General features: G+C 34.8%; 4 protein-coding genes across 4 annotated transcripts; 2 read left to right on the top strand and 2 right to left on the bottom strand.

Moving 5' to 3' along the window:
• Positions 1-3593: 3593 nt before the first annotated feature.
• LOC111902916 (protein WHAT'S THIS FACTOR 1 homolog, chloroplastic) lies at positions 3594-5532 on the bottom strand. Its single transcript, XM_023898726.3, has one exon. It carries the CDS (start codon positions 5292-5294, stop codon positions 3804-3806), a length of 1491 nt encoding a protein of 496 aa, XP_023754494.1. The 5' UTR covers positions 5295-5532; the 3' UTR covers positions 3594-3803.
• A 767-nt stretch (positions 5533-6299) lies between these two features.
• LOC111902917 (uncharacterized) lies at positions 6300-9057 on the top strand. Its single transcript, XM_023898727.3, has 8 exons — positions 6300-6674; positions 6907-6980; positions 7106-7186; positions 7297-7381; positions 7479-7576; positions 7658-7745; positions 7846-8167; positions 8709-9057. The coding sequence occupies exons 1-8, from the start codon at positions 6396-6398 to the stop codon at positions 8972-8974; spliced, it is 1293 nt and encodes a 430-aa protein (XP_023754495.1). The 5' UTR covers positions 6300-6395; the 3' UTR covers positions 8975-9057.
• A 3909-nt stretch (positions 9058-12966) lies between these two features.
• Positions 12967-17171, top strand: LOC111902919 (rhodanese-like domain-containing protein 4, chloroplastic). The gene is made up of 8 exons (XM_023898729.3): positions 12967-13669; positions 13761-13863; positions 13957-14043; positions 14176-14250; positions 15230-15304; positions 15409-15489; positions 15660-15974; positions 16748-17171. Exons 1-8 carry the CDS (start codon positions 13071-13073, stop codon positions 16793-16795), a joined length of 1383 nt encoding a protein of 460 aa, XP_023754497.1. The 5' UTR covers positions 12967-13070; the 3' UTR covers positions 16796-17171.
• A 64-nt stretch (positions 17172-17235) lies between these two features.
• LOC111902918 (uncharacterized) lies at positions 17236-19331 on the bottom strand. Its single transcript, XM_023898728.2, has one exon. The coding sequence runs from the start codon at positions 19264-19266 to the stop codon at positions 17317-17319; it is 1950 nt and encodes a 649-aa protein (XP_023754496.1). The 5' UTR covers positions 19267-19331; the 3' UTR covers positions 17236-17316.
• Positions 19332-23903: the final 4572 nt, after the last annotated feature.

Below are 23903 nucleotides of genomic sequence, written 5' to 3'. Positions count from 1 at the left end.
CAGTCTTAATGGAATAACGTTCACAACTGTTTTTTGTTTTACTTTAATATTTACTACATTTTTTCAGTTTTATGGCATAATATATAAGCCTTAGCATTTAGCAAGTTAACCAAACAATATTTTTGTAACTAAAACTATTTTCGTTACAAAAATATATACATAATTAACGTTATTTAATCAAATTTTGTAATTAACGTTATTTAAACAAAGCACGTCTTACACCTGAAATAGTCTATATAGTTATATTTACTTAATCAACTATTGTGCATATAAAACAAGATTCAATTTTTTAGGTCAATTTTGTCTCTTGAAATAACAATCCCTACAAAATACTTAGACAAGCATGAACAATATGATACCTTAAGAAAGTACAAATTTTGTTTTATAAACATCTTTTCGTATATTTTGGTACATTTTATGCATACATTATCATCATGCCAGTGAATAGAAATAAAATGGTTCATCTTATTCATGTATGTCCATGACATATGTTATTGAACTATTTTAAATGTCAAAAAACTTCATAACAATTCTCAAGAAACTTCATTAAAATGGTCAACAAACGTTACTATTTGATTCATGCCAAGTGAGGCAAACTACCTAAACCACAAACAAAATTAAAACTCAAGAAACTTTATGAAAATGGTCAACAAACTTTACTACTGATTCATGCCAAGTGAGGCAAACTACCTAAGCCACAAATAAATTAAACTAGTTCAAGATTGAATTTGAAAAAGGGTTTTATTGATTTATTAGCTTTTTAAAAAGTCAAAACTTTAAAATATATTTGAAAAATTAATAAAAATATTAAAACTTTTGAAAATAGTTTTTTACCACCCTAAAAAGTTATTTTTCATAATTCACAATATTTTGATTTTTTAAAACATCTTATAACTTATAAAGATGAAAAAAAAAACTATAATATCTTCATTAAAATCTAACCCTTTTAGCTTATAACTTAATATTTTTACATAAAATATTATATATAAAAATATTAAATAGTTCTAAATATGTAAGTATATCTTTTTGGCCATTTGACATATATAAGTTAATCCAAACATTTGAAGAAAATAATTATCATCCTATAGCTTTTTGTCATCACATAGTTAACTAAACATTTTTAAATTTTTTATAATTACATAAGCTAATAAGCATTTTTATCAAAGAAATGTTTATTAAGTTCAACCTTAATATTCTCCAATTTCTTTATAACACCCTTAGCTTCCTGGTCTATCTTGATAGTTGATCCTATACGCATTTATGTATCTTTAGTTCAAAATTACCACTTCATCCTCTTCAACTTCATATGACTCATTTGGAAGTTTTGGATCAAAACATTCAACAAAGTAGCATTTTTTTCTTTGGATCCTACATAAATATTAACAAGCAAATAGGGTTCATAACATTTATTGCTTCAGTCTAACAGTTAATGGAAAAACATTTACCACAAAATTAGGTGCAACTTTAAACCTTGGTGTAGGGTTATCCTATACAAAGAGGTCCTAATTCGTGATTGTAATCCTCAATCACAAGGATATTGAGAATGCACCTCCATATTTGATTTAGATAGGTAAGAGGAAGAAGACATGGCCTAGATTTCCTTATTTGATCGGCGTTATGCATCCATTCTCGAGTTGGATTGAGAAGCAATCTAGGTTTTAAATAACACCATATATGTGTAAGTAAGTTATTATGTTAAAAACCATTGCCATGTAAGATATGATACAATAAAAAATGCCAAAATACATACATGAAGAACAGTTAAGTATAATATCCAATCAATAATGAACTTACGACATTAGTTTGTCCATTGATGCATTTGACCGCTTCATACACGATGATGGATATAACAAGACACGTGATAAGAAAATCCAATAATTAACATTGATATGATGTTGGCGAGTGACGAGATCGTCCGAAATAAAGAGTCTTCAACTCAATAAATGATGCTTATGTTGTCCTTATAAACAATAAAAGACAATAAAAATGTTTGTTTCATTAGAAAAGATAGTGGATCGAACAATCCGTCAACAATATAAAGTTAAAATAAAACAAGAATATAGATTCATTTGCTCTTGCACAATGAATTATACCAAGAACAAAATATCAAATCTATAAGACCAAATTTGTCGTCCCTCCTTCGAAGAGCTTCTATTGTGCCATAATTTACACACACAACGCCACAAATGTGTGAAATAGGAAGGCAAATGAGAAGCCCTTGAGGGAGAGTTAACAACTTTTGCCTCAAGTGAACCCAATAATCTACACACTACACCGTGGATGTTTGAATTTGGAATGGCTTGGCCATTGGCCTTTTATAGGAGGTTAGGATTGATGTAGGTGGGGTTTGACTTTGTTGCACAAAGTCAATTCCTTGTGGGTGGAGAATAAAACATCTAAAAGATCTTATCTAAAACTTGGCAGTGGATAAAAGAAAACATGTGTCATTACATTTTTTTGCCTTATATGGACTTTTAGCATTTTCGTAAATTGGCAAAAAAAACAAGGTCTTCACGGTGAATTCAACCCCAAAGTAGCATAGGACCAAGAGCATCAAGGCATCCAATGGTAATGCTCCTAATCTTCATATCTCAAATTTGGAACAAAATCTTTGGAGTAAATTACATTAATGGTCCCTATGGTTTGGGGTAGTTTGCGTGTTTATCCCTAACTTATTATTTTAATTCGGAAGGTCTCTACTGTTTGTTTTTGTTATGTGTTTGGTCCATGTCTTACCTAAAAATACTATTATTTGAATAGGAAAATTGTGGGATAAGTAAGGTAAGATGAGGGGGTGTGGTTGAGGGTATGTTTATTTAAATAAATTAAAAAAATCAATGACAACAATAGTCTTTTTAGGTAAAACAGGGACCAAACGCGTAACAAAAACAAACAGTAGATACCTTCTGCGTTAAAAAAATAAATTAGGGATCAAACGTGCAAATTACCTAAGTCATAGGGACCATTCATGTAATTTACTAGGGTTTCAAATGTCAATGGGAGAGGCATCTAAAATTGCAACCATATCTTTAATCCATACACCCAAAAAGTTTTCAAACATGTTGGGAATATGGCATTTCAATTACATTTAATTCAACTAGTTGCAAACTAGCTTTGCCTAACAAATAATTATGATGCTAGATCTCATTCCATTAAAATACATACAAAACATGGTGAATGCAAAACAATTTCATCCCCTTTTATCCGTCGCCACAACAAGAATAAGTATGAAATAGAAACAAAAAAGCTTGGTTGAGATGATAGAGTAATGTATTCTTTAATACCAACAAACAACAAAAAACGAACCAATCATATTAAACAATAAGTAAATGCGGTAAATTAAATTCCATGGGTTGTAAAATTGAATGTTGAAATCCACCGTTTCAAAGGATTTTGTGAATTTCAGTAAAAACCAATTCCCTACTTATTCACAATCAAAAGCAAGATTGGAAACCAATTCCAATTCCATCCAAATCCCACAAGATCCAACAATCCAAGACGTTTTTTTTTTTTTTTTCTCTATCTGATCTAACAAATTTCTTTAAAACAAGAACATACAATACACTCCAATTTCCAATAAACACTACAAAGAATACCACAAATAATCCAATTTATAGTTTCATAGCCATTTGTAGAACCTTACATGTAGCATTGAGAGGAAAACAGAAAGTGCCCCTAGTACATCAACGCCACTCAGCTTCACAACAAATGAAAATTACGTATTTGCCCTCTCATTACAAACAAGTCACCTTTTTGCCCCCTTATGACTCAAATCCATGTATAAAGCAACACAATATCAAAATTTACCATCTTTCTCTTGGCTTTCCATCTGGAAACACAGGATCAAGAACTTTTTCTTCATCTTGATTCGCTTCTTTCCCTTGACTCATTTTCACATTTTCATCATCTTCATCAAAATCAGGAGGCATATCATCATCACCATCATCATCATCATCATCATCATCCATTTCATTACTCACCAACTCATCAAGATCCGACCAATCCTCTTCTTCCACCTCATCCTCTTCATCACCACCATCACCCTCATCACTTTTCACCACACGCCCTCTAAACCTCTGAACAGAAACCAAAGCACGAAGCTTCTCTTTAATAATCAACAACCGATTTTTATCAACCAATTGTGAATCACGATACGCGTCTCTTAAAAACACAGAATCACGGTCTCCTTTTAAAGACACATAAAACATATCAGGGTGTCTTATAAGCATCCCTCTAAGTTGTTGACTGAATCTAAACTCTTCACGAAAATGAGTCAAATGGTCAACTAAAGTTCTTTTTTCAACTGTAAGACTCAATATCTCGTGTACAACAGCACAAGCATGTTTTTCTTTTTCAGCACTACCAGGTCTTAATGAGGAAAAATCTGAATAAGGTGAGATGAAAGGCATGTCTCTGAATTGAGAAATACGTCTCATTTCACCTTTTGAAAGTTGAAGACCCTTTGGAAGTCTCACTCTGTTGAACTTTGGTGGTCTATCAATGATTAAATCTCTCTTTTCTGCTTCTTTGGCTAGTTTATCTTCTTCTTCAAGCTCTTGAAATGAGACTGCAAGTTCAGGGTCCCAATGTGTTAGCTCTAAAGATGGGCCTCTATCGGTTCTTACAACTCTAAAGTACTGTGGGTACCTTTGACAGATTGTGTCACGGAACTCTAATGGAAGGCCAAGATCGTTCTTCAAATGAGCTATCTTTTCTACAAGGATTCGTTTGTCTAATGACATCATTAGTAGTTTTCTTAGTTTAACAACTAATAGATCTTCCATTTCGTTTCTGACCTTCATTTCTTCAAGATATAATCTTTCGGCTTCAGGTGTTAGTTTGAATCTGAGGGAGTAAACCCCTTCTTCTTCGATCTCAAATACACCAGGAAACTTTCTCAACAGTGCGATGAAGCGTCTGCGTTTTTGAAGCCCTAATGCTTTTCTAAACCTACCTAAATCACGAAGTTGCATAACTCTATCGGGTTGACTCAGTAAGATTTTTCTGATTTTCATAACTAGTTTCAGCTTCTTGTCTCGTTGAATCACGTTATCGAAAGGAAGCTCTTTCCTCCTCTTCACTATTGCTTGAATCGGAGAAATACGGACATGGTTTTTCCCAAAATTACCGCCGAAACTCCCCGCTTGTAAATTCAAACTCTTCCCTAAAAACGGTGTCTTTTCAAGTGGTGTTTTAGAAACTGAAACAGGATTCTCCAAGGAAAATCTAGGTTTTTGAATTCGAGATGTTTGGTGTAATATGAAGAAAGGTAAAGTGGTAAGAGATGATGCCATTTGAGGTCAAAATTGCAATAACTTTAGCAAATCACAGAAGAAATTCGTCATGCAGATATGTAGCTATCATTGGAAAGCTAAAACCTTGCAATATATACGCAGCGAGGGAGAGAGATTGATGAAATAAGGACTTACAGGCTACCGTGTACGATTTGGGATTAGGGTTTATAAAATCTGAACACGTTGATGTGGGGTTTATGTGATTGCTCTCGCCTTATCTTCCTCATGATGAGTCATGAAACTAGATTTGAGGTATATTACCGATTTATTAAAAATTGCATTTTGTACAAAATTAGACCCTCTATTTATGAAACTCGCACATATGGCCCCTTATCCTTGTATACAATATTTTATGGATCAAGAGTGCGACAAATGACAATACTAGAACTAATTAAGTTCGTAACCTAGTTAAAAGATTTGTGTACCATTCATAAGATTCATAACGAATCATAGAGAACTTGTTCTAAGACTAACATATTAAGGTCGAGACTCAAGACACATAGGATTATGAGACAGCGTAATAAAAGACACAATAACAAATAAATTAAAATATTACCATATAGTTAGTAATTCTTTTCACTTTCATTTAACCACTGAATGAAAATTATTATCTAAATAGATATTTATTTCATAACCAACTTGATAAAAAATTAAGAGGATCATTCTATATTTCTATATACTTGTTGAGATGCATATTCTTACAAGGGTGATGATTTGTATACAATATTTTTTTTTATTCATACATAATAATTTATGTTTTATATAGTTGTATGATACAACCTTCTAAAATATAAATTGTTATATATAATTAAAAAAAATATTATGTATAAATCACTCCCTTCTTATAAATATCGCATGTTAAATTTATGAATTTAATGGAATCATTAGTAAATGTTGGCATCGACACTTGATTAGGAGAAAAGTCACAAATTCACAATCACAATATGGATCGTAATACATATATTATAAGTTAAAAGATGAATATGCAGATTTACAAATAGTCCAGGGAGCAGTTTTGTATGAAACTCAAAGGGGTTTAAGGGGTTCTCGCTTCTCACTCATCGGTAGATCTTGCCGGTAATAATCGGAGGAAAAACGGCGATGACGAAAAAACAAGGCCGGCGAGCAGCGGTTAAGTCCGACCGCCGATCAAGCAGTTCAGTGCCTTCAAATCGCGAGGATTCTTCAAGCCGTGTCATAAACCCTAACAAACGCCTTAGTATGCTCAACACTTTACTCTTCCTGATCGTATCTCCTGCCATTTCATCATATGTATACCGTATGCTATACGCTTCGAATACGGACCTAGATTCTTCGCTTCCGTACGTATACCAACGAGGCTTAGTGAAGACTGACATCAATTACCAAGAAATCCTCACTGTATGCATTTAACTAGCTGAATTGTTCAAATTTTTTTTCTGAATTTCTATCCTCTAACAGCAAATAGAAAATCGTTAGAGGTCAATTATAAAGTAGTTCATGAAATTCCACTGAATTTTTAAGCGTCCGTAAAGAATTTGCCGTTCTGTTCTACAATTGCTCTCTGTTGTGAACAAAAGAGTTGTAAATTTCATTATCTTTCTTGTGTTTGTTAATCAATGAAGTGATTCAGGAAAATGCAAAAGTTTCAGAGAATACATCAATTCGGCATTTTCCAAACCCGGTGCTAGCTTACGTTACACCATGGTAACCGACACTTCATTTGATCTATGTGTGTTTGTAGATTTTGGAGATGATAGATATTAGATAGTTAGATCAACCACTGATTTTCTTTTCATTTTCCCAATTACATCTTCAGTTCAATTGTGCAGGAATTCAAAGGGATATGATCTGGCAAAAGAGTTCAACTCTAAGATTACACATATATCACCAGTGTGGTATGATCTAAAAAGGTACTATTGGATTATGATCATAAATCCCATTAGCTTCTCCATCCCTTGTGTTGAAACAGCTTGCTTCTGTGTTACACATTTTCACATTCTCTTGTCTTGTGTTCTTGTAGTCAAGGAGCTGAGTTTATCCTGGAAGGAAGACATAATGTTGATAAAGGATGGATTTCAGATCTTCGAATGAAGGGAAATGCTCTGGTACTTTCACCTCACCTATTTTCATACCAGTGTTAAAATTTATGATAATTAATTCGTCTCGTTGTTTCTTGTTTCCATGTTGGCTCATTATTGACAGATTTTACCTAGATTTGTACTTGAAGCTATTCCTATGGACATGCTAAAAAAGAAGAAACAGAGGGCTAAAGTAATTGACCTTATTATAACCGAATGCAAGTAAGCATTTCTGCTGTTTCAACCAATTCTAGTACTTCCATGCTTGTCTTTTTACTTAATTTGGTCTTTTTGACATTACAGGGAGATGGATTTTGATGGCATTGTTCTAGAATCTTGGTCAAGATGGGCTGCATATGGTGTCTTGCATGATCCACACATGCGGAAACTGGTTGATTGATAAACTTTTTTATAGTAAAAAAGTTAATAGGGGAAGTATATGATTTCTAAATTTAATTTCCAATTTTGATTAAATATGTTTACAAAATCAGGCACTTCAGTTTGTTAAAAAATTGGGAGAATCCATGCATGCTGTGGGGAATCTGCAATTAGTATATGTTATTGGGCCACCACGTTCTGATAAGGTCCAAGAGTATGATTTTGGGCCTGAAGATCTTCAAAGCTTGAGTGATGACGTGGATGGTTACTCCCTTATGACTTATGACTTCTCAAATCCTCAAAATCCAGGTCCCAATGCACCATTGAAGTGGATCACTTCTACTTTGCAGCTGCTCCTTGGTGGCTCTCAGAATTTGTCTCAAAAAATATTTCTAGGCATCAACTTCTATGGGAATGATTTTGTTCTTCAAGGAGGTATGTGTCTGTGTCATATCATACAAGGGTAAAATAGTCATTTTAGGGACGAAATGAAACCACAGGGGTAAATTTGCAACAAAATCTATTTTTTGGATCAAACTCGTAACAAACAGTCTAGCACAGGGACCAAAGTTGTAATTTACTCAACTTTTTATTAGCATTAGTCCCAAAAGATGTCATATGAGAGCAAAACAGCCATTTTACATTGGTTACGGATCAAAACTGCAACAAAATGTAACCATAGGAGTAAATTTGAAACAACTTTTTATCAACATTGGTATTTCCAATAGTTCAACAAACATATAAGGATAAAATAGCCGTTTTACATGTTATAGGGATTAAAACTGCAACAAATTGAATTCATGATAACTATTTTGCAACAAAAGAAAGAAAAAATATATATGTTGGACCAAAGCCAAACCCATAACAATCAGTATAAGTTATAACTTACTCAATTTTGTATTAACACACGAAGTCCAATATATGTTAAACACAGTATAAATTGTGAATAATTGGTTGTGTTTTGTGTTATTTGAAGGAGGTTTGGGTGGTGGAGCAATTCTTGGAAGAGACTATCTTTCTTTATTGGAAAAGCATAAGCCTGAATTGCAATGGGAGAAGAAAAGTGGGGAGCATTTTTTCTTGTATTCTGATGAAAATAATAATAACATTGTGAAACATGTTGTCTTCTACCCATCACTTATGTCGATTGCAATGCGGTTGGATGAAGCTCGTTCATGGGGTGCAGGTGTTTCCATTTGGGAAATCGGTCAAGGTTTAGATTATTTTTTCCATCTTTTGTAACTTACTTATCTCATCTAGTTTCAAACTTTAGGATAAATATTTAATCCAATTTTATTATAATATCCTCCTCATCTTTTGTTTTAGATTCATGTATAATCATTTTCACCTCAAATTCCATTTCTCTATTATGGTTTAAGATTTAGGGTTTAGGGTTAGATACAATTCACTGTAATTTGTGTATCATTTTGATTTTTGACCGGATGAGACTTAACTAGATACGGAGTATTACATTAAATACATTTATTAATGTTTACATTGAACTTGTTGCTCGTTGATGATGATTTTTTAGAAATATCTTATTGAATTAAGCATATTGATGCATGTATCGTACATGGCCTAATAATACAAATAAAAATCAAGAATGCATGTAGTACGCCTAGTACATGTAGTACAAGTTCACATGGACTGATTGCAACATCTAAGATTTTACAATAGAGGTGTGATTAGATTAGACCGGACTAAGAGCATATATAATAATAGTTTTTTTGATTGAGATTTTGCAAAAACTAACTAAAACCAAATAACACACTTAACTTCCAAAAAATGTCCTAAAAAAAGGACGTTTCCAAAACTATCAATGAGTTCGTAGAAGGGCTTCCGCGGACTCGTCGTCACTGCGGATTCGATTTTGTATTACAAACTCATGTTATTTGTCAAAAATAAGGATTTTTTTTTCATAATTTCATGTGTGTCTGCAGTAAGTAACATCAGTCCGTAGTAACCTTTGCGGAATGATATTCTATACCGAACTGAACATTATAAACCGAACTGAACATTATAAATCCTTAAAAATCATATTTTTGTTCTGGAAAATTAATAGTGACTTTGGTTTAAAAAAAACTTAAAAGGAACCTGGCATAAGTATTATAAACCTCACATACTTACTGTACAATGAACATAGACATTCGTACTACGAACCTACAGAATGCTCAAACTATCTATATATATTATGTAAAATCAAACAAATGACAATCGATTGTTGTGGAAGTTCTTCGATTAAATCCAACACATGACAAAGTGTGATTGAGGAAGTTTAGCGATTATAAGGACCTCAATGACCCGTAATAACCCGGGAAGAAAATTTTATGCTTGTCCAAAAATATAATGATGTTTTTCATTTTTTTTCTCTTATTCTCGTTGATCTGAAACAATTGTTTCAAAATTTTCACATGGACTAAAATGTTGTTTATTTGTTGTGTTAGTGATGAAAAAGGTCATAACAATTTGCGATTGGTTAGGCCGATCTTGAAAGGCCAAATAAGAAGTTGGAGATTTGCTTAGTTAGGAGTTGGGGTATTGTATTTTGACTTCGATTGTGTTTTTATATTTAGGGATTATGTTAGTTAGATATGTGGAAACTAAAAGTATAATATTTAAATAAAGGGAAGTGATATTTACACTTAATAATTTGATCCATCCACATAAAGTACAACACCTTTGCAGCTATCGTACAAGTTATTAAAACATACATTTCAAATGGATAAATCAATTTATTAAGTGGAAATATCACTTCCCATAATGTAGTATCGCAAAGTCTATTTTGTAAGATAAATTAAGTTAGTTAGCTTTGTATTCCTCTGTTACCTATTATACATCTATCTTAAAGTCTAGTTACCAATGATACATTTTATCTTGAACCCCCAAAAATATTAACCATTTTGTGCCGATAATTAATAGCATAATATTTAGGTGATTGTTATAATTGTAAAGGAATGTTGGAGACCAACTTTTCCAAAAACATGGAAGAAAAAAAAAGACACCATAGTCTCCTAAACTTCCCCTCTTGTTGCGACATGTTTACAATGGGAACAAATTTCAACTTATCCTCCATTCTCACCATACCCGAATGATTCTAGTAGAAAATTTCATCTAGAATTTTAGATATATTTCTAGTGAAAGCTTTGAACCCGCCTTGGCTAGTGAATGATTGGAAGTATCCACTTGTCATCATACCGTCGTATAAAGTGACAGTCAATGTACTAATATTTAGCTCGCCTAAAAACTAGCATGCATGCGGCTCATTGAAGTAGTACTTTTTAACTAAATTAATAAATAAAATAAAATATAATAAAAGTATACTAACCCGCTCAACTAGCCACAAAGCAGGTCTATCTTGTTGGATCTATATGCTCAAGAATCAACTTGTAACACCCATAAAATTCAAGCCAATTTAAAATTTTTTAAAACATTTATAAACCATTAAGTTATTACAATTTGTTTTCAAAATAGTTTAAACATCAGAGTATCCCCAGAATCAATCATAAAAATATGAGGAGGTGCACGATCACGTCTTTGCCTTCCCGCAGTTATCAGAAGAAGTACCTGAAACAAAAGTCTAGTGGCCCAAAAAGGCCCAAACTTACAAACCCAAACTATGGCCCAATACCGAAGATTACCAAGCCCAAAAGCCCACTTGCTGAGTACGTGGGGCGTACTCAGCTCGTACGCTTAGCGTACTCCATCCGGGCCCAGTACGCGCATCATACTGACTTGGTACGCCCAACGTACACCCCAGATTGCCAACCCACACAATTAAGCACTTAATCGGTTGAGACCTCAAGCCAAACTCTCAGACCTGGTCTTAAAGGGTGACGTATCATGTAAAGTTGGCAACTTTACACCCATTCATGTCTTAATGGGACTCAAGGCTCCAAAGGGATCTTAATAAAGGTCTTAATACTTGCATAGACCAATAACATTCATAAAGTTTGCATTATTATGAACTATGGGCCTCATTATAGCTAAGATCTAACATTCATGGCCTCTGGAGTAGATTAAAAGCTCAACTTTAATACAAAAGACTTCAAAATGCACACAAGACTCCATAAAACAGATCTAACACAAATGATCATCAAGATGTGAGTCTTTTTACCTCAAAAATCTTGCAAATGAGAAGGTATCCTGGTTCTACAAGCTCAAGCTACTCCTCAAAGTGTTCCTCTCTGCTTTTTCACCACAAAACACCAACAAATCACTTTTCAAGCTCAAATCTCACTAAAAGCTCTTAGGGTTTCGTTTTCAGAGTAAAGGGAGGTGGAGGCTGGTCAATAATGTCCATGGGGTGGGGTTAAGTCGTTTAAATATGACACAACCCCTAAAAATTAGGATTTGTCCCAGCCTTGCGTACTCCACGTACGCCCTGTGTACGTGGATGAGTCCTGCGATCCAGATTGGGCTAATACGCCAAGCGTATTCTAAAGTATGCCCCACATACTAGCTAAAGGACCAAAATGTAAAATTTTTGCATAAAGGGCAAAAAGGGAAACTTATCAAAATTCGAATGTTACATATATTATTCGTTGAAATAGATATACAATTACCTAATTATTATTACTTTAAACAATTAACATATTTAATTTTCAAATCATAATTTTCCTTAAAAACTAGACGTCAAAACACCTTGATGCATACGCATTTGATATTTTTGGTTTTCTTGCATCTGTTCAATAGAAATCTAACGGGTTATGCATAGTAATATTATAATATACAAATCTATAGATATAATCTTTTAAAGAATTAATTTTGTCTTTCAAAAAAGATTAACGTCACACTTTATTGTATTTTACCCGCCATATCGATACAAACTTTTACCGAAAGAAAAAGTTGTTTATAAATTAGAAAAATAAATAAAGAAAGAAAAACGAGAGTACGTATTAAGATATGATTAAATTTTCCTAGAGTAATGAAATGTATGCATCAAACAAATTAGTTATTAAAAAAATATTAGTATATTACTTTATTAAACTTAATCGATTTTAATCGTTTATAAACTTTGATTATAAAGTCTGTGTGTTAAAAGTCAACACCCTTTAAGCTACATTTTTCACCTTCATGGCATGATACGATTTCTCCACCATACAAAACACTTCCATATAACTCAAAACATGATCATCAAAGCTTCTGATCCTGACTTGCCACATGTCACTCATTCATTGGAACCTTTCTCAAATTTCCTTCCACCTCAGCACGTCCACCCATATTATACCCTCCAGAGTCCAGATTCCAGAACAACCCAGAAATTAAAACAACATTCTCATGGTGATTAACCAACTTTCATCAATCTGTTCTTGAGTTCTTTCACATCAAGGATTATGCTATGGAAGCCCTCAATGCAGTTGTGTTAAAACCCATTTCCGTACTTAAACCAGAACCCAAAAAACAATCATCGTTCCCCACAATTCACCACCTAAAAATCTCAAAACCCCAATTCCATGGCAGTAGTCTGGTGCTTATATCCTCTGTTTTCAATTCTGCTTTCGCAAAAGCACTTACGTATGAAGAAGCACTGAATCAATCAACAACTTCTGATTCGTCATTCTCAGCACCTGATTTGGATATCAGCGGTGTTTTCGATGGTATAATCAATTTCGCTACTGCGAATCCTCTGGTGTTAGCTAGTGGCGCCGCCGCTTTAGCTTTGCCGTTAATCCTCTCTCAAGTATTTGGGAAGAGTAAGCCATGGGGGGTTGAAACTGCGAGAATTGCGTATGGGAAATTGGGCGATGATGAAAATGCTCAATTGCTTGATATTAGGACTGCTTCTGACATTAGGGCAGCGGGTAGTCCAGACATTAAGGGTTTGAAGAAGAAGCCAATTAGGATTGCTTATAATGGTGATGACAAACCAGGGTTCTTGAAGAAGCTTTCGTTGAAATTCAAAGAACCAGAGAACACCACATTGTTTATTTTGGACAAGTAAGGCAGAATTGAGAATTCCCCCATCTTTCTTAAAATGATTTAGGTTTTCAAGATCTAAAATTTATGCTAAATGTATGTTGAAAGCCAGATTCGATGGGAGCTCTGAACTTGTTGCAGAATTGGTGACTGTAAATGGCTTCAAAGCTGCTTACGCTATAAAAGATGGAGCAGAAGGGCCACGTGGATGGGCGGTTTGTTAATTACATTCTTTTAATTTTGTTTTTATTTCTTGAAATCTATTAAAAAAATTTTTTTATGGTTTTATTTGTTAATTTTGTATACAGAACAGCAGTCTTCCATGGATATTACCACAAAAATCTTTCGCTTTTGACTTTGGCAGTGTGACAGATGCATTCGATGGCTTGCTTGGTGTACGTCTTTCAATTCTCACATATAAACGAATTTTATTGTTTTTTATTTTCTTCTTTAAAAAATTCTATATTTTGCAATTCCTGTTGTTTTGTAAGCAAAGATCTTGAATTGTAATTGTTTCCACTTTCCAGGATGGTTCTGAGGCTGTATCCGTAATTTTTGGCCTCGCGGTGGCTACTGGACTAGGTTTGTTAGCATTTACCGAGGTAAGTAGCTTCATAACAATGTACTCTACTCTCCTTGATTTGTTTGATATAGCATCTAACTTTTTTTTTGTATTGCAAAATTTACTTTCCAAATATAGCAGTCTCATCGAAATAGAAAACCATTTCACCACTGTTATAATTGGGTAGATTTATAATGTTCTAATAAGAAAAAAAAATTTGGAAGTATAATGCTATAATAATCTGGTAGAGTTCTTAAGATATTATGCCCTAGTAATAAAAGATTGAAAGTACAAAATTGTCAAACAAATAAGAGTAAGTTACACGAATGGTCCCTATGACTTAGGGTAATTTACGCGTTTGGTTCCTAACTTATTTTTTTTAACTCGGAAGGTCCCTTGCTGTTGGTTTTTGTTACGCGTTTGGTCCTTGTCTTACCTAAAAAGACTATTTTGCCCTTGATTTTTTGATTTATTTAAATAAACACACCCCCAACCCCACCCCCTCATCTTATCTTACCTACCCCACCATTTTTTCCTATTCAAATAATAGTCTTTTTAGGTAAGATAACAAAAACAAACAGTAGGGACCAAGTACGTAACAAAAACAAACAGTACAGACCTTCCGAGTTAAAAAAATAAGTTAGAGACCAAGCACGCAAATTACCCCAAACCATAGGGACCATTCGTGTAATTTACTCAACAAATACAGGCCAAATTACAAAAAATCCACTACATTTTGGACAATTTTTCATTAACCGCTTACTTATACACTATTTTTTCCAATCAAACCATAATTAACCATTTTGAACTGATGAAACCGGATATAAAAATGGTTAATTTGGAAAATTACCAATGAAACCGGATATAAAAAATTACTCAAAATGGTTAATCTGGAAAAACGAGTGAAACTTTTATGGTTTGATTAGAAAAAAAAACCCTAAATAAAAGTACATTGCTATTTATTGCATTTAACCCTTTTGATTTTCGAATTTTGTTTGTGTAATTTTAACTAAATTCAGGTTGAGACCATACTCGAGGTGTTGGGTTCTGCTGCATTGGTGCAACTTGTCACCAAGAAGCTACTCTATGCCGAGGTCATTTTTTTCATCTAGTTTAAAGCAAAATCTTTTGGAAATTGCATTTTTGCCCTTGTAGGTTATGTTTTTTAAAGATTTGTTTACAAAATTTTCCATGATAGGATCGGAAAAAAACTCTAAAAGAAGTTGAGGAATTCTTGACTGTGAAAATCGGGCCCCAAGATATTCTAAATGATATCAAGGTACTTCAACTATATATATATATATATATATATATATATATATATATATATATATATATATATATATATATATATATATATATATATATATATATATATATATATATATATATATATATATATATATATTTCTTGTTTTGAATATAACCAAATGATTTAAAAAAATTCAGGACATTGGGAAAGCTCTTCTACCACCCTTGACTAGCAAATCACTTCCTGCAGCCACAACAGCTACCGAAGAAGCTGTTGTGGAGTCCACTAACTCTGCGCCACCGGAAGTACAACCAGAAGCTGCGCCTGCGCCACTGGAAGTACAACCAGAAGCAGCACCACCAGCAGAGCCAACTCCACCAGTGGTGCAAGCAGTAGCAGCAGCACCAGCACCACCAGTAGAGTCAACTCCACCAGTCAACGCTGTCCCTAAAACCGAAGTCAAAGAAGAAGTGGAGTCTAAACCACCACGTGCACTTTCACCATATCCATATGTAAGTTTCCTAAATTCACCTTTAGCCGTTGGATCCACAAAACACATGACATTAGATGGCATGACATAACAGGTTACGCTGTGTTTCACATGCATTGGACTAGATTGACAGTGACTCATGTTAGTAGGACAAAAAGTAAAGTTTTGTGTCCCATCTAAAAAGTGGGACATGATGGGAGTGTAATTTTTTGTCCCGCTCATAAAAAATGGATTGAGACAAAATCGTGGGCCCTAAGATAGTGGGATTAAAATGATATTTTTTTGTCCTACCTAATAAAGTGGGACACAGACTTCCCTCTTGATCTTTCATCTGTGCAAACGACATGAATGTCCTACTCGTCCTGTCGTCCATTGTAAATATCGTTTCAATGTTTGGATCCCAAATGATGAAATACATAATACCCTTGAATGGTTTTTCAAGAAAATGATTTAAATTAAAGGATTTTACATTTAAGCACATGACAAAAGAGCAAATTTGACTGACTAGAGTCGTATATATTATTGATAGATTTCAATCTTTCTCAACTCAAAACAAAAAAAAGAATCTACTTACTTCTGAATCTTTCTGATTAAATAAATGTTTTAAGCACCACATATTTGCCTATAATGTTTGACTATTATAGAAAAAGCTTCAATCTGTTTTTATCCAAACTGATGAAAATCAAAATACCTTTCAAAGATTTTGATTAAAGAAACGATTTTAGCACTCCATTTTTTTCTTTAAAAGCTGCTAACTGTTTTTGTTTTTGTTTCGCTTTATGTTTGTTATTGCAGTATCCAAATTTCAAGCCTCCGACATCTCCTACTCCTTCAAGGCCATAGTTTTTTGTCACAATTTCGTGTTAAAATTCATCAAGCATCAATCTTTTATGGAACAAGTATTCGTCTGGGAATTCCTGGAGCCTAGTTATGAGCGATAAGTCATTAATGGTGGTGACATCATTATATGTTTGCATCGAGGTTTGTGTGTATGTAATTTTCAATGATGGATTAGATTATTGATACTTGTATTTGGGTTTGTTTGGATTCAATTAGCACAAGTTGCTTTGAAGATCTTGGAAACCCTGGGATGAAAATGAAATGGGAGTTAGATTGAACCCTAATTTATGTCAACTATATTGTCATGTATCATAGGAGCTTTCATGCATACGTGTGTACTACTATTATTTTTTTCTTATTACTATTTTTCTAGAGTACATCTAAATATGTTGCAATTTTGGCATTGATTCTGTTTTTTTTTTTTTTTTTTTCTTTTTTAAATATATTTAGAAGTAGAACCAATTTATTGATGAAAATTAAAAAACATGGCCTAATTTCTACACTTCAAAATACAGAAATCCACATCAATCACACACAACTAGTTTCTGATACAATTCTCCAGATATAGCAGCTTCCATCCTATCCTCAGGATTCAAACCCCCATCACCCTCCTTCACATCACTCTTATCAGCTACATCCTCCGGTTTAATCACCCCACCTTCTTCAAGAAACAAAGTCAACAAATTCTTCGAAAACCCACTAAGCAGCGCCACCCCTTTCCGGCCACCAGTCACCGGAGTACTCGATGAATCTCTAAGATTCCAAAACACAATCTCCGGCACCTTCTCATACCCACAACTCTTAAACTTCCTCTCTATCGCTTCATAATCAGTCTCCCATGGATCACTGGACGCCTGATCGAACTCCATATCGCTAAAAACAAACACCCTTTCCACCATTTTATCTTCCCCCAACTTTCCTTTCACACCCACTTCCAACATTCTGTCAAAAACTTTCTGAAAATTGGTGTTGAATCCGGCAACCATGTTTCTAATGAACTCTGTTTTTGACCGGAGGTTACCACCTTCGATTCGGTGGAGCTCCGGCGACTCGCTGAAGGTGATGACGTGACCCTTCCATGGTTCTGCGGAAACTTCTGACACTAATAAGCCGAGAGCCACCGAGACCTCCATTGGTGTACCTGACATGCTGCCGGAGACGTCACAGACTGCTATGCAGTTTGTGAGTTTACCCTTCTTTGATAAATCATCAACCATTCGCTTCCATTGAAGTTCGGCTACTATGGCTGCTCCACTACCTCGATTTAAAGATCCGATGATTTCGTGGGGGAGTAATGCTCCGGCAGCGATCTTTGCATCGCCGGTGGTCACGTTTTGTAGATAGTCACGGAAGCGTGCGTTGTCTCGGTGTAAGAATATGTCGGTGTAGTTTTTCATGGCTATGGAAGCTACTCTGTCGTAGGTAATGGAGCTCCATTGCTTTGCGCTCATGTAAACTTCAGGTAATTTTAAGGCGTTGCGAAGAGGAACGAGAACTTGTTTCCTGAATCGATTTTTGATTTTGAAGACGTAATTAGCGTCATCGAGACCATCGAATTCAGGATCGGAATTTCTAGGGTAAATTATTCGAGCAATTGATTCACAAATCAGTGTGGCGTTATCATATGAAGAATCAACCGTAGGGCACCATTTTGCAGCTAAACTGATTTTGGTACAATCATCGGAATTCAACGATTGAATATCAGATTGTAAACGATCAGCGAAGAAACTCGATACCTGATCGTGTAAGAGCTTGTAATCTGGATCTGAATTGTATCTATTATGTGCTTTTTCAGCCATGGCGGATAGCTTTTCTTTCCTAGATGCTTTTGCTCTCTCTTGCTCTGCCTTCATCTGTGCTCTATTTGCTTCGATCCGTTGCTCTCGAGGGACCTTTTCCCTTTTCGCTTTCATCTCATCGTCGCCATTGTTCTTGTTCTTGTTCTTCTTCGTTTTCTTCGAGAGGAAGTATCGCTTCCGTGATTCACCTTTTCCTTTCACCGATTTCTTCGAAATCCACTCGGATTTCGCAATTCGACGCACTTCAGGACCTTGAATCAGCCTGTAGAGGATCTCTAACAAGTCCTTGAAGTATCCGAACTCAACCAGAAGCGGAATATTCGAAGCTAAGGTCTTCGGGTGGTGATTATGGAGCCAGAGCGCCGCCGTGTAGAAGCTCTCTTTGTCTGATTTTCCACTACCGCGTACGGCTCTGAGATTACATACGAGTTTTAGCGTAGTCAGTGGATTGTGATTCCATGCCACTTGTAGCCGACGGATCAGATCTTCCGGCGGAGTGTCCGGTACGACGTGGAAGAAGAAGTCAAGGCAGGGGTTTTCAGATGACAAGTAGGTGGCGGAGTTGTTCTCGGTGAAGCTTATAAGAGGTAGGTCATCAAAAAAGTGTTTGCTTGTGTCCCTGTCGTTGGAGGTGTTTTCCGGCGAGGACATCGGAGAGCACTCATTGGAAGCCATGTGTAATTTTGTGAAGGCATAGACTGATGACTCCGCGTTTAGTATACTACGTGTAGCCAAATCAAAGTAAAGTAATACTAAGAGGATGTTTGGTTAGCTTTTCAAACCCCGAAAGTCATTTTTGGAAAAATTACAAAAATTCAGGATTTTTTATTTTTTCAAAAAGTTCCTTTTTTTATGTAAAAACTTTAAAAAGTAGCTTCTAAAACTAGTTTGCCAAACATCTTTTGTTTTTTTTTTTTCGACAAAACTGCAAATTTGGTCCTTGTGGTTTTCAAAAATCTTTGGATGGGTTCCAAAAAGTTTCCGACTTGCATGGAAGGTCCAAAATCAAGGTTTTTCTCGATTTTTGGTCCCTGATACATTTGAAAAGACGATTTTACCCTTTTCATTTCTTTTCTATTTTCTTTATTTATTTTGGCATTTAAATAATTAAAAACAAAAAAAAATAATAAAATCTCTATCTCTCTCTCTCTCTTAAAACACCCTCAAAACACCCACCCACCCCTGGACTCTCCATCACACCTACTCTTTTGACTCTACCATTCTTCTTCTTCGTCATTATGCATCTGCAAATAAGATTGAAGAAAAACCTTGCTACAATTTGATCCCGTTTCGATTTCCCCCAAGTCCATATAGACTCATCAATGGTCCTCCATTCAGATACTTGTGGGTGACCCGATTTTGCTTCCTTCCCTCTGACCTTTCTCCTTCTATCTTCCAAATCCAAATGGGGTTTTGACTATCACTACCTCTATTGCCCCCCAAAAAAATACATCGACTATTAGGGCTCCTGTATCATCTTCCTCTTTCATCTGTTAGATGTCGTAGGTAAGGAACTAACTAAACAATCAATCCTCTTGATTGATTGAACAGGAGAACAATAATAACGAGGTGGAGAATCGGACTTACAGGGGTCTCAAGGGGTGACGAGGCTGGTTGGAGATGTGATTGACGGAAGCAGCAGCTAAAGACGACGATGGTTCACAACAACGACGACATGGTGGCAGGGGCTGCTCTGACTACTTTTGTTGCTTCGTTTCCGATGAGCTCAACGAGAGGGAGGGAAAGAAGAGGATGGTGGTGGAAACCGCCGAAATAAGGTGGCGGGGACTGTTGGTCGGTAATCCAAGGAAGAAGGGGGTGGAGTTGGGTGGTTCCCGGTGACACAACCCCAAGAACGACAGGGAGGCTGTGGTGGTGGTGTTTATGGGTGCTTGGGTTCAAAAGGTTTTTTCATTTACCCAGTTGAATTCGACAAGGAGAGAGAGAGAGAGAGAGAGAGAGAGAGAGAGAGAGAGAACACTGGGTGGGGTGGGAATACTTTTTTCCTTTTTTCTTTATTTTTTAATTAGAATAACATTAGAATAATTATAAAAAATACAAAAAAGAAAATAAAATGGTATAATCGTCTTTTTAAGTTTTTTTGGACTAAAAATACAGAAAAACCTTGATTTTGGACCTTCCATGCAAGTCGAAAACTTTTTGGACCCCATCCAAAGATTTTTGAAAACCACAAGGACTAAATTTACAGTTTTGTCTTTTTTTTTCTTTTCCAAAAAGGACTTTTGGCTATGAAAAACTAAGCCAAACACCCCTAGGTGTTTGGCTTATCTTTTTGAAAGACAAAAGTTTTTTTTTGAAAAAGATAAAGGGCAAAAGATGTTTGGTAAAAACATTTTAAAAGTGACTTTTAGATTTTAAAAGGAAGGAAAAATGACTTTTTGGAAAAGTTAGAAAAATCTGACTTTTTGTAACTTTTCCAAAAAGTACTTTTACCTCTCAAAAAAACAAACCAAACACCCCCTAAATGTCAATTGTATTTGATTATCGTTGACAAAAGCAATACAGTATTATTTTATTTTTTTCTTAGTTATATATATTGGAAATAATAATAACTAGTGAAGGTTCCCCCACTTTAGCGGGGGTTAGAAGCCTTCAATTGATTTCAAACAAATTATACAATTTGACATCCTATAGATGGTGAATAGTAGCAACACACTTCATTTAAGTTTTGATCAGTTGATACAAATTAGTTGACATACACATAAGCAGGTATAGAGATATGAGTACACATTCATATAGATCAAGTTTCACATAGCCGTAGTCAAACCATGCATCCCATAAGCGATATAATATGTTTGTTAACCGATTTGTAAATAACCAACTTTTCATACCTAACTAAGATATATCCCATAAAGCCACATCCTTTGTAGAAATACAACCGAAAATGACTCATTCAACTCGACTCTTTTCCCTGCACCTGACCTCTCCAACCTTTCCCTTCATTTCATTCTTCTTCTATACCATCTGTTCACATAAATAACATAATTGCGTGCCATATGTCCTAATTATTTGGGTGGGGATTGCAATCTATTATTGTGCACAGCTGATGCAAACCTAATTCAGTGTAGTTACCAAGCATTGAGTAGAAGAACACAAAATGTAACTCACCATGTGAGATAAACCAAAGCAACCGAGAATGAAAACAATACCAAACACAGGGGAAAAATCAAATGTGAACCTGAATAAAAGAATAGTAGTGGTATTGTAAGTGAACCTGAAAAGGTAATTTGTCAGCATATTTAACGCAACATATTTAACAGATTTGAGAGTAACTTGAGATAACTTATTCTGCAAAAATTTAACAGACTGGAAAATTGTCATCAGAATAGGTCAACGATGATCCAAACCTGTGACAACCCGAAATTTTCATTTGGTCAAACCCTAAAAGTCAACCACTTCGTATCATAAATTAATATCATTATTTCTCATTTTTAAGAAATATAAAGTTCGTTTGATTATATTAATATTATTTTTAAACGAATGGGTGAAAGAAAGTGTCGTCTCGGGTTTTGATTTTTGAAAACCGCAAACACTTCCCGTATTAGAAACACCCGACCAAACTTTTATGTTTTGGGTTTAGGAATCACCCAAAAACCGTAAACTCATGCCTATGTATGAGTTTACTCCCCAAGAAACTAGTCATTGTGTTTACTCCCCAAATAGTCAAAAGAGTAAACTCCAAAAACTCTCTCAACTATCATCCAACATTTAATTCCAAATCTTCGATCTTGTAAGTGTTCTAACCATTTCAAGTTAGTAAAACACTTAATCTAGTGTTTGTGCATCTATTCATCCATTCATTTCCGGTTTTTGTTTAGATTTTCCAAAACACCAAGAACACACATTAAGTGTTCTTGGCCTTTTAGCTCAAATCAAGCATCATTATAGTAAGTACTTCCATCCTTGAGTGCTTGTAAGCTAGTATATCAATTAATCACCAAGAAAATCGGTCAAGAACACCATGTTTGAGGTGTTCACGGTCCAAGATGATACTTGGGCCGTAAACACCATAAAGTCCCCCAAAATTGACTTAAGTCCCATGTTTAGCCCTAGTTTGAAGTTTAAGACTTACCTTAACATATTTAAACCTTCCACTGATATGTTTAAGCTTTGAAAAACACCAAACATCACCATTTATAGGTGTTTACGGTCTAAGGATATCCCAAAACCGTAAACACCCAAAAAGGTGTTTAAATGAGTCATATTCCTCTCTTAGCCCTAAAAGCTAACTTAGACATTTACCTAGTTGTGATAAGGACTTGAAATAAAGGCAATATCCTTTCCCATAAGGGTTTACGGTAGTAAACCCAAGGGAAAATACCCTTAGGCCGTAAACACCTCAAGGAGGGTGTTTTGTGGCCCTAGTCCATTCCAAAGGCTAAACCACTTAGCAAGATTGCTTCAAAGGACTTGTTAAACCTCCAAACAACTCATGATTGCAAGAAATGGAGTTTAGACCGTAAACCCTTGAGTTTACTGCCGTAAAATCCTAGGGTAAAGGTCATTTAGACCGTAAACTCCCAAGGAGTTTACCCTTGGACCCCAAACACCCTAATTTTGCCCTACTAGCACTTGGATGCAATCCTTGTGATCTTTAACACTTGAAACAAAGTGTTTTCATGTTCTAAAGTGTCCCAACTCATTTTATTAGTTATAATGAGGCTAATTAGTTATATATATATATATATATATATATATATATATATATATATATATATATATATATATATATATATATTCATTATATGATAACTAGGCTCGTGCGTGTGTACAAGTCTTCATTTGTCACCTAGCACCGTAACCGACACTTCAATCCAATCTACTCACCACAAGTGAGTTTATACCCCTTTAATTAAACTTTGAAATACTTTTAAATGTTTTAAATGCTTTTATGGGGGGGGGGGGGGGGATACAAGTTGAATACTTATAGTTATTTCATCAATCACATGTGATTAATAACTATAAGACCAATGATTTTATCACTGTTCAAACTGTTTATCGAACTGTTTTACTTCAAAATGTTTTACAAACTCTTTTACTTATCAAATACTTTTATTTAAACTTTATTATACTTCTTATAAATTGCATGCCCATATATGTATAGATATATAAGAAATGTTTAAAAGGCTTAGGAAGGTCGTCCGCCCTATTTCCTTTTCCTCGATTTGGATGTGGTCTGGTGGGATTTCGGGTAGCCGTCCGAAGGTCGTTTCAATATTAATTATATATCAAGTGTACATATATAGACATAAAAGTACTTCCATATTCATGCGTATTAGTTACATCATTAT

The sequence above is a fragment of the Lactuca sativa genome, chromosome 3 (genome assembly GCF_002870075.4).
Source record: "Lactuca sativa cultivar Salinas chromosome 3, Lsat_Salinas_v11, whole genome shotgun sequence".
NCBI lineage: Eukaryota > Viridiplantae > Streptophyta > Magnoliopsida > Asterales > Asteraceae > Lactuca > Lactuca sativa.
Note: the sequence above shows the minus strand (reverse complement) of the source record. Positions and strands in the feature narration are given on the sequence as shown.